General features: G+C 42.0%; 1 protein-coding gene across 1 annotated transcript in view; it reads left to right on the top strand.

The window, feature by feature from the left end:
• The first annotated feature begins 238 nt into the window (after positions 1-238).
• Positions 239-11212, top strand: part of spred1 (sprouty related EVH1 domain containing 1) — a 31886-nt gene continuing 20912 nt past the window's right edge. Inside the window, exon 1 of the mRNA XM_008279853.1 lies at positions 239-1090. Coding sequence (XP_008278075.1) covers positions 1059-1090 — 32 coding nt within the window. The 5' untranslated portion in view covers positions 239-1058. The remainder of the gene's footprint in view (positions 1091-11212) is intronic.

Genomic DNA, 11212 nt, shown 5'->3' with positions numbered 1-11212 from the left:
AAAGGCAGAAAGAGAAATTGTTAATGGTTGAGTGTGTCTGCGTGTGTCAGCCCAAATCCTTCCTCCAGATTATTTTCTAGTTTGCGTGCTATCACACAGACGCTTCCCTCTTGTATCAATGCGTGATTGAAGGGAAACTTCTTTTGGGAAGTGCGGGGACTACTTTAGGTCAACTTTGGAAAGAACCCATTTAAATTCGCCGAATTCGGCTACGGAGGAGCGCACTTCCGTCCTATATACGCTATTCGTTTTCTAAATATCACAAGTTACGCGCTGGGTGAGCTTATTTCATCGCAAGAGGGTTATGTTTTTACTACGTCGCGGAAGGATCTAATTTTCTCAAGCGAGGGTCGACACATCCGCCCAGTTTTCCGATGTTTCATTCCCCCCGAGTTGAAAATGGAGTTCGTTTAGAGCAGATGTCCACCAACTTCTCAAGGAAATTTCAAGTCCGTACGTTTTTACTTCACGCGTCAGTATTCATATTAAAAACAGCTGAACCCCTTTTTGTGGGCTTTTGGATGCCTTTACTGCAAATTACTCGGACACGTTGACGGAGCAACGCTGCACGGCGCTTTTTCAAGTGTTGTCCTGGACCTGAAGTTGGCGAATGGATGCTCGACAGCCAGCCATAAATAACCTGCCAAACGTTCCAGTCTATAACAATTCCTACAGTTTTTGAGGATCTATATCTGTTTTTCTTTTCTTTGCAAGAGCGGGGACCTGCGTTTGTCGAAGAGGATGATGCCGATGGCCCATTTGTTGTGGTCGGATTTTACTTCCAGGGAGGATAAAATGAATCAACGGTTGTCATTCCTCCTCGCGATTTAACATTTGTCCCAGGCAGCAGAGCTAACGTTAAGCTAGCTTCACTTTGGTTTTCCCCCCACAGGGACGCTTTAGCCAGGCATGCCCCCTTGTACAGCCTTTACTTAATATCCAAAATAGGGGGGTAATTTCTGCATGTGAAGGAAAATGGTGATATTCGTGGTATTTTATCCCGCCGTCACTGCGTCGTCGATGCTATTGCTAGGATTTGGATCCCCGTGAGGAAAAAAATGAGTGAAGATTCAACAAATCCAAACAACGAGTGAGTGTTGTTTACATTTATGCATTTCCACCTTTTCCATGTACCTTTCTGTAATAACCACTCGCGTATGTGTAGATATGAAACACAGGCTGAGCAGCCACAGCTCCCAGTGACATTTCTAACCGTGCAACGCTGCTATTTCATCATCTCGCTTTAATATCAACAATAAGGCTAGTTTGGGTTTGTATGCGTTCATGGGCTAATGAAAACCACTGTGTTATAAGATTAAAAAGAGCACTTCTTGGTAGGCATACGTCTATAGTAAATCGCCCTTTTGCTCTTATAATATAGCTAACTAACATATATAATGTGAGAATTCATTTTGGACTGCGGTGTGCTAATGTTTGCCTGTGTAGGATTCAGTCGGCTGCTAAATTACATGGCCAGGATGTTTATTATTGCTGTTACAGATTGGTAGTTATACGTGCCTCGGAGTGGACACTTAGACAGCACCGATCCAGTCTAAATATAATTTTATATGCATGCCTGTTCAGTACATCATGATCAGATAGCGCATTATATTGACAACCCAGATCCGTGTGTAACTGCTGTCCGCCATGATTTCTGAACATAAATCATCGATTAAAACCAGCAGATTCATGTTTATATTTCAATCCGGGCCCGTCTTTAATGAAAGCTCTTCGTGCTTATTGCGGCATTGAAAAGCCGAAGATGCCATTTTTTTTTCTCAATCACGCTCATTTACATATCACAATCTCCATTCATAAAAAAAACGCTTAAAAACGGCGTCGCATTCACGCCCGGATCCCCGCAACGCACACACACCGATTGTAATGTGTGCAAGTTGTGTTTTTGTGCACGTCGCGTCCGTTTCCAGTCGCGTTTTGGTATTGTTTTAATGGGCTGATCCCTTGTGTGCGCTTGTTGACAGTCAGTGAGAAATATCTGCTTCGGGAGGTGCTGCGGTCACATGATCCCCTCCATTCATAAAGTACCTGCCTGCCCATTCACAGCACTGTACACTGTTTCGCATTGCACCGACGATCACACAATGATTTTCTGTATTTGCCGCACAATACATCGCATATAAGCGCCAGTGCTCGACTATTGGCCGTTTATTTTTACATAAGCGTGCAGTTTAACCGTCGTTTCCTCGCCATCTCGGAGGATTTTATTTGATAATGTATTTGTCACAGAGGAAGTCATATGCCCCCTTTCAGCCATTTACAGTGTCATGCTTTAATGTTGGAAACACACCCATGTTTTTCCCCATTCCATCTATCTCGCCTTTGTGAGGTTGATTGATTGAATGCATGGAGGTTTTGTCCTTGAACTACACATCTGTTTTTTATGTGATATACGCTTTGGAGTTCCTTCTAGATTACAATTAAACCAGTCGTACACACGCTGTTCGTCTTCTGCTGTAGGTCTTGATTCAGCTTAAATTGTGTTCTAACATGTTTGATGGTAAAACCTCTCATTTGTTTGAATACGTTGTCTGTCGTGTTAACCTGCAGAGAAAGAAATTACAGTTGAAATCAAAGCATTCCTCGATTTGATGTGGCTCCCTGCAATAACCTCAGGGACTCCTCAAGGCCCCCGAAGCCCCACTTTGGGAGCTGCTGCCAACGGCTACATATCATCACTGGTGTGTAAGCTACAGTATATGCTGGGTTAGTTCCACGCTGCATGATGGCAGCAGCTAAGATGGCGAAGTGATCCAAACATTGTTGCTATGATTCCACCACCTTTCTGGCTGTTGTATGATTCATAGTAATGGAGCAAACAGAATACTGAGCGTAGCCGAAGCCATTTATTTTTGCCCAAGAGAGTGTCTTTATTATGCTTTTCATAATGACACATATATTCACTAGAAATGTTAGCTATTTTATTTGAATTTTTAAACATCAGGGATAATAATCAATCTGTTTTTCACAGTAGTGTCCCTTTTTACACTGTGACATTGTGCTCTCCTCCATTGATTTGATAAATTTGCGTCTTTGATGAGTCACTTGCTAGATCCTAAAAAAAAGGAAATCTGCCTTTTTTATGGTACATAGAAAATGTGTGTGTAAATCCTGGTATTCTAACCATGTACAACCGTAATTAAGGGGAAAAAAACATGCTTGTCCTCCTGTAGCTTGCATTTAAACATTTAATTTGAAAATCTCTCAAAAATTTGTGACGAGACAGCCCTGAAGTGGTTTTGTCTGAATGATAGGTGGTAAGCCGAGCTGGTGTACACACAGCACACCCTTTGCTGAGAACATGTTACTTGGCCTTGGTGCAATAATGTTCGCAAGGCTGAAATGAGAAGAACGCGCAAAAAGCCTTGTGAGATTTGGGTTTTCTAGTCTTGTCAGGCATGTGTGCTGGTGTGGCGTGATGTAAGGCTAATGTGAATCCTGTAGACAAGAGCTATGGTCATGCTGGGAGAAGTGGGAGATTTATGAAAATATGTGCAAGCAGCCTCTGTGTGAATGCCACATTTATCTAAGATATTTATCTCAAGCAAGCCAACAGCCTGTTGAGGTGTATATCCTTTATCTGTGACTGTACATACGCTTTTTACATAGTCAGCATAGCAATAGTGTGTTCTTTTTTTACACCTTGAATCTCCTGTTTTGCTGATTTGTGTGACAACTCACAACTCAAGTGTTTTGTTTTGTTTTGTTGCAGGGGGAAAAAGGCTAACATAAGACAACTAGAGGTTCCTCTTTGTCCTCCCTCATATTTAATGTAGATTTTAGTCAGGCTAGGTCTACAGGCAGATTTTTGCTAAAATGATTCAGTCCCCCATCCATTTTTATCATCAAAGGTCAGTTGCCTCTATACTCTGCTGAACAGGTATAAGGTATGTCCTGTCCTCATTGTTTTAGATTCCCGTAGCACTAAGGTATTGTCTGTTGCCAGTCAGGTGATCCTCAGTGATTCCTCTCCCTCTCTGTCCTCTTCCTATCTGTGTGATTGATTTGACAGCTCAGCGTTTTATCTGCCAATGTGGGTGTCGCGATCTTATCACCTGTGGGCTGTTTTGCACACCCATTCCTGTTGCAGGGCTTTCCAAACACATTCCTCCCAAACAACCCCCATCATGTCCTGAAACGACAAAGGGAGACAGCTACTTCAGCTGTTAGGGCTAGTGCTTTATGGCCTGGGTAATTGCCTATATCCTGTGGCCCTTATGTTAAGCTAAATAATTTCCTGGACCTTTTTATAGATAGTATTATTTGGGGTTACTGCCAGTTGTTGGATATGACCTCCATGAACCTTAAGCTTTACTAGCTGGCCTAGTCTCAGCTAGAGGCACTTCTTACCTTTGAAAAAGTCTGCTGAGCTGAACATATGTTTGGTTTTGCTTCTGTATTATTTTGGGGAAGTGTTAGTTGTTACTTGAGTGGTTTACAGAGGCAAATGTAGTGTGTTATTTGACAACATGTGTGAGGACACTTGCAACTGCGTTTTACATGATTGGTTGCTACTCATCTCCTCATTTTTTATTTAGATTTTGGTGTAGGTCTAAGATATATGCATACTGTGCAAATTAAAATGTCTTTATATTCAGTTTTCCTCAGATTCTCTCTGTTTGCAACATTTACTGAAGTTGAAATGTTAGGTAGTCCGGTAAGTTGTTTTTGTTGTAGGTTGTTTCTGTCTCAGTGTCTGCTTGTTTTATTTTAGCTGTTATAATGTTCATGTCATTTATGACAATGATCATCTGTATAGTCAGAGGGCTTGGACTGTCTGTAAATGAGAAAAGCCAACAAGCCTTCGCATAGTGGTGGACTGTTCCATTCCCATGGCCAGATTTGGGCCTGGATTCTGTATATTTTAAACCTGAGCCACTTCCCTCTTATGATTTTCATTTCCTCTTCAAGTATTTTAGGAGCATGCATAAACTGGCATAAATGTCAGCAGTGTATTTAGAGCACATTTCAAATCAATATTCATATTTTTCAGACAAAGACCTGATGTGGATCTATACTGTGTATGTAGGCTCTTAAGCCAACAGTAAACTTGCAGATTTTTTTCTTTTGTGTGTGCCTCCGTCACAGCATGCACATAACAGGCCCTTCTTCAGTTCTTTGTCAAGGAGAGCCTCTGATGTTCACAGGCCATATCTTAATGCCTGTAAGAAGTGCCTTTCGACCTAAGTGTCTGAATTGCGGATTTTGTTTTCAGTTGTGCTGCATGCGGGAGCATGAAGGCTGGGCCTTGTTGTGAGCTCTTCGCTGCAGCTGGGCTAAGATGGTTCTTTCCTGTGAGGCCACAGACATAAAAGGGCACAGATGTAAATCCTAAACCTTGTGTCTTTGATTGAGTTTCCAAACGCTTTGAAAACAGGAAGAGGTTTCTGCATGTGCGTCTGTGCACACACTCAAGTGTTTATTTCTCTGGAAACATTTGGCATGTGTATGTATTTCTGGGAAAGATAGGGCTGGATCCTAGATGAGTAAATTTAAACAAATATAACATTATGTTATCAAATCATTTAGTTTATGAGTCAAGTTTTCAAATACAATTAAAACTGGATGTCAGCAAGAACATGCACTTATATCTACTCAGTAAATGTTTGATCACATTTTGTCCTGTCTCATGGCTATATTCAGAACCCTGAACAGACTTTTATTGGTTGGTGAAAGTAATTCTTGATTTCTCAAATTCCAAGAGAGGGAAAAACTACTTGGAGGAAAATGTAATTGATTTTCAAGATGGTCTAATAGTTTGGTTTCTGACATTTATGTTGATGATAATGTTATGGTATCCTCAACAACTGGCCATGTCGGGATGGTTTACTGCTTGTCATAGCAGTTTCTCTTAACATCCATGGGCCACCATCCTGGTTTGGTGGTTTGTCCTTCCCGAGCTGCTCCTGAGATGCATTGATGGCTTCTCCCACAGCTAGACGGCTGCCTTTTCCCCTCGGCTTCCTGTTTCCCCCTAAGTTTCAGAGTAGCTATGATGAGTAGATGCTGGGTCCCTGAGGACTACTCTTACATCAAAGCAGACCAGAGACGCCGCAGCAGTCGAAATTTGTGGTTCCTCTTCTTTTTTTTTTCTTTTTTTTGTAATGGCAAGCGCAAGGTTTTAATTTTCCAAATGCTTGTGGTTCAAATTAAGATCATCTCAATATGTGGCTTTGATTGATGTTTGAGAATAGTTTTTTGGCATTTGATACACATATGGGATTCTTTTGATTTATAGTACCACAGCACAGCGGCACCTAGAACATTGCTGTTGGGGTTGCAGGCCCAATCCAGTAATGGAGGGGTTGGTTTGCAAATCAGTGTTAGAAATGCTGTCTAAGTGAGCAGTTCTGACATTCATGTACTGGTTAGGTCTATGTATGATTTAGGCTATAGCCTAATTTGACCCACTAACTGCTGTCTGTGACAGATACCACCAGATGTGACTATGATCTGTTAATTTGTCATCATATTAGGTAGCATTTCTGTAAAAGGATGGTGGTACAATTGAAGTCAAGATTCGCTGTGTGGTGCAGCAGCAGCAGAGTAGGCTTGTTCTGTTTTTTTTTTGTTTTTTTTTCCCTGAGTCAGTTGGTAGCTAAGCTGAATGTTCTTGTGAGGGAGATGACTCACCAGCAGCCTGAGGTGTTGAGAGGAGATAGGGCAAATTTCTCTTTCACTTCTCTTTCTATAGCCAGCGTATTAGTTTTCACTGCAGTTAATGTAAGCAGGCTTGTGATGCTGGCTTGCTGTTTCTCAAGGCATTGTCCCATTATTATTTCAGTTTTATTAATGGATAACGGACAGCCCCTTTCAAAGTATTTGGCTCTGACCTTATGCCATAATTTGCTCTGCATCCATGTTAGGCCATGTTAGTGTTTGTTTTGGGTATGTCTGTGCCCTTGAGTTTGCCTGGGGTTATTTAGGGGATTTGAACCGTGGCTAATTGGCTAGCTAGTTTGCACCGTTCAGATTAGATGCACTGCTGGAATCGACGGCCGAGTCCCAGATTGCATGTTATTTATTTCTTCAATGAGGCATGATCGCAGTGAAAGAATGTGCACTACTTCATCCTCTCATAACTTTTTCATTGAATTACTGTTAGTTAGTTTTGCTTTTTTGATTTAGACTGAAATATTTTTAGTTCATGTATATATATATTTTAAATTGCTGACTGCATTTAAATATAGCATACTTCTATGCTGTATTCTTGGTACAAGTCTTGGTCTCACTTATTTCTTTGGACAAATTCATCTATATTAAATACATAAAGACGTACTTTTTGAGTCACACTGAAGCTGTTAAGGAAATGTAAAAATATTGCATTTTATCTATGGTAGCAGCTGTTGAAGACAACCATACACTTTGGTAAGTAAAGCGAATGAGTCACACTCAGAGTTGCTTTTCACGCCGTCTTCCATGGCCCACCCTCTTTCCTTGTGATTGCTTTCCTTTCTGAGGATAATCTATCGAATCGGATTGGGATAAGTAGCTTGTGTTTATTTTCCCAATGATACTTTAATGATTCCTCCCCCCCCCTCCCAAAAAAAAAAGTCCTACTCGCCAAAGTGGTCTAGTGGAGCTTGACCGAGCTTGACAGCCTTCCTCCGGTTTTGATATAGGATAGAGATGGGGAGGAAAAGGGGCGATGGAAAAAAGAGGAGGTGGCGGTGGGGTTTTCTCCCCTTTTCTGATGCTAATGAAAGGAGGAATGGTTTTCCAGCTTTTAGCTTGCAGAGTGTGTCTCCCCTGCAGCATGCTCCGCTGCCTGGACATTGTGGGAGGACAAAACTCCAGGCCCGGGATCCAATAACGTGAAATTTCAGCAGAGAAGCGGCCATTGTGTAGAGAGAGGCAGCCGGGGAGGGGTTGGGTGGAAGGGGGAGACAGAGTGGAGGAAAGGGAGGGTGACTTGGCGAGCACCCAGGGCTCAGGCCACATCCTTTCTCTCTCCCGTCTCCTCCTGCTCTCTCTCTGTTCCTTCCCTTCCTCTCCCCCTCCTGTCTTTTTCTTAGTGCCCCCCTCATACCCCTGTCCTCCTCTCCACCACTCCCCGTTGGGATGGGAAGCTCAGGGCTAAGACAGGAGCAAAGCATGATGGCATGCTGGAACCCAGTGAGCCATAGGCCAGAGCAGCAGACAAACGGCCACTTTGTCCACTTTGGAAATGGTTGTCCCAGGATCCCCCTTCTCCACCACACACTGGAGCAGCCGGCCTCGAGGCTCAGGCCTGCCTGGTCTGCACGTGCTCCCCCATCACGCCTTCTTCTCTTCTCTTCTCTTCTCTTCTCTTCTCTTCTCTTCTCTTCTCTTCTCTTCTCTTCTCTTCTCTTTATAGGTATCGTAGTCAAATTATTTGTAAATATGTCAACTGTATTTCAGTCTGCGCATGTTTTCAAAGATTTGAGAGAAAAATCTGTAAATGTGTAGTCTGATTTGTGGATGTGCAAGCAAATTGGAAATTGGGTTTCAGATTTGAAAGAGTGCTTAGAGCTGTACATTTGTACAGAAGTCATTAAATGTGAATTAGATTTAATTTGATAATGGAGTGGCCTTTATGATGACTGACAACTGCAAGTCAGGCATGTCAGAGGCAGAAATAAAGAATTTATTTTCTGTTCTTTCTGCTCATGAACAATACTCTCAGTTATTATTTTTATATGTGTAAACACATGTAAAAATTATAATGTACCCACTTACCCACATTTACATTCTCTTTTACACATCTACAAATCTGAGTACATTTTCAGACTGAATACACATTTACAGATTTCTTTATGCACTGACAAAATTCATGCCCACACAGGCAGATTACTGATGCTTAACACATGCAGGTTTAAATACAGTTTCACAACTCTCCATGTGCATTTGCACATAATATTACTACAATACTCTTTTATTTGTACAATTTGTTTCAAATAGAAGCATAATTGTATTTTCAGTCATAGTTTTTTGTTTGCTCTTTGCTCTAAGTGAGGCTTAATCTCAGATTCCACATGCCTGATTTTCTAGATTCAAGAAAAAGCTGTACATGTCATTTATGTGGGTAGAAGAAGCATGGCTTCTTCTTCAGATATGGGTGGAAGCTGTTGACTGTCACCTTGTTCTCCACCCTGTTCCTATCCACAGCCGCCTTCCCCTCCCCCCACAGTCCTCCGCTACACTCGCACCCCCTCCCTCTGTTTTTCTCTCCTGCTTCGGTCGGAAATGAAGTCAGTCATCCAGCAGAATAACTTGGAATATTTGGAATTGGGGCTCCTTTCTTTCTGCCCCCCCCTCGCAGGCCCAGGCCAGCTGATCTGCTTCCGCTCTCAATTGTGTGTCCAGTCGACTGTGTGCTCCCAGCAAGGGGCTTGGAGGCCAGCCTTTGTCTCCACCATCCTACTCTGAACTTTGTGTGTGTGTGTGTGTGTGTGTGTGTGTGTGTGCCTGTGTGTGTGTGTGTGTGTGTACACGCGCAGGTGTGTGTGTGTGCGTGTCTTGCAGCAAGTTGCAGTGAGATATCTGTTTATTTTAAGAAAGGACCAATTTTATTGTGAAGGAAAAAAGAATGGATCCATTTTAGTCTTCTGTAAAGGTTTTGTCTAATACTTGACGGTCGAGTTGGGATTAGTTGTTGGTCTGCAAGTCCTACATATGTACTGTAGAGATTTATATTTAATTACTGAATGAACTTGTTTAAGGTGTGTCTGTGGTTTTTAAAACAAGGTTGTCAATAGCGTTTCAGGCTGGATGCAAAAATGCCCATATGCATAGTACATTTAACTTCCTCTCTGGGCCTAGCCCCCCTCCCTGTGAGTGTCATGGTTGCTGGCATGTGTGTGATGGTAGGTCTGAAGGGTCAGGCCCTGGTCATTGTGCCCTGGTCATGGCTGAGCGACACCACCGCCTGCCTTCTGTTCACCCCAGGGACCCCTGTCTGACTGACAGCCCCTTCTGCACCCATCACCCGCATCCTTTATTGGGGGCCATAGAGGGGTGTAACAGCAGCAGTATTTTCCTCTTTTACTGCCTGCTATACTACTCAAAAACACATTTTTTTTCTGTTGTGGCAGAGGTTCTCCTGCACTACTTTTGTGGCCTGCTGTTACAAGACATAACCAGAAAGGGTGATTTCTGTGAGGTTGCAAGGGGGAGGTTACCTGTACTTGTGTCAGTCTCCTGCGACCAGTTAACGCTGAATAAGCCTGGGGCTGCACATTAGAAACAAAACTGATGATTGTGCTATGAGTGCATTTAGGTCCACAAAAGATTCACCTTATTGGTAATTCAATAAAAATATGTGTCTGTTCTTGTCCAGCCTTCTGCTTTTTTACTCACCCATATTTGTTTGATTGGCAAAACGTTTGCTTATTTTTGGAACAGTTGAATCAGTAAGTGGCAGTAAAATCACATCGTAATCTTTGAAATGTCCTTGGAATTGTGATGATTATAATAACAAAGTAAAAGTCTTCCAATGTTGTCCGTTTTTTGCACCCTGGTTGGCAAAGCTTGCTGAGAATATAGACAGACTGGCATGGCATCAACTTTCAACAGGCAGAAGTGTGCACAGCTCTACCAAATTCAATATCACCAATGGATTTGATAGCCATTCAGTCTGACCAAAGGATTGCTGGTTTGTATTGATTTGTGAACAATTATGGGAAGGTCAAAAAGAGGAGAGATAATAGGGACATACAGTATATTTGATATATATAGTATGATATATAGTTATTATCTTGCCCGTAGATAAGCCCGTAACTGAACAGATGTGTCTCTGTCTGATGGGAGAAGCATTCAACTGTATGGCTTGGATTTAATGCAGTAGAAGTAACACAACTAACTCAGCATTGCGATATAAAACTTTCTAAAAGGGATGTAATAAATCACTGATTACAGATTTTTAATCAGCTCATGTAGGTTTGGCTGGATTATAACAATTAAAATTTTCTGGAAAGCCAGATAAGCTTGAGTAACTAACCAAAATGTAGTTTTCCTAGTTACATTTTACAGCGATTTCTTTGGTTGAAAGAAGTTTTTATTTGTTTTCTGTTAGCTTATGCTGGCCGTTCTATCTACACCAAGCAGCTACAGAGTCAAAATCATCCTTCATTTGTATTTTTTCTGATTACCGGCAAAATATAAGTCCAATATTCACTCTTCATTTAGCCTATTCGAAGGGAAATGCCTGTGCACTGTATGGTAATGGGCAGGT

This window comes from Stegastes partitus, unplaced genomic scaffold (assembly GCF_000690725.1).
Source record: "Stegastes partitus isolate 25-593 unplaced genomic scaffold, Stegastes_partitus-1.0.2 Scaffold173, whole genome shotgun sequence".
NCBI classification, from domain to species: domain Eukaryota; kingdom Metazoa; phylum Chordata; class Actinopteri; family Pomacentridae; genus Stegastes; species Stegastes partitus.
Note: the sequence above shows the minus strand (reverse complement) of the source record. Positions and strands in the feature narration are given on the sequence as shown.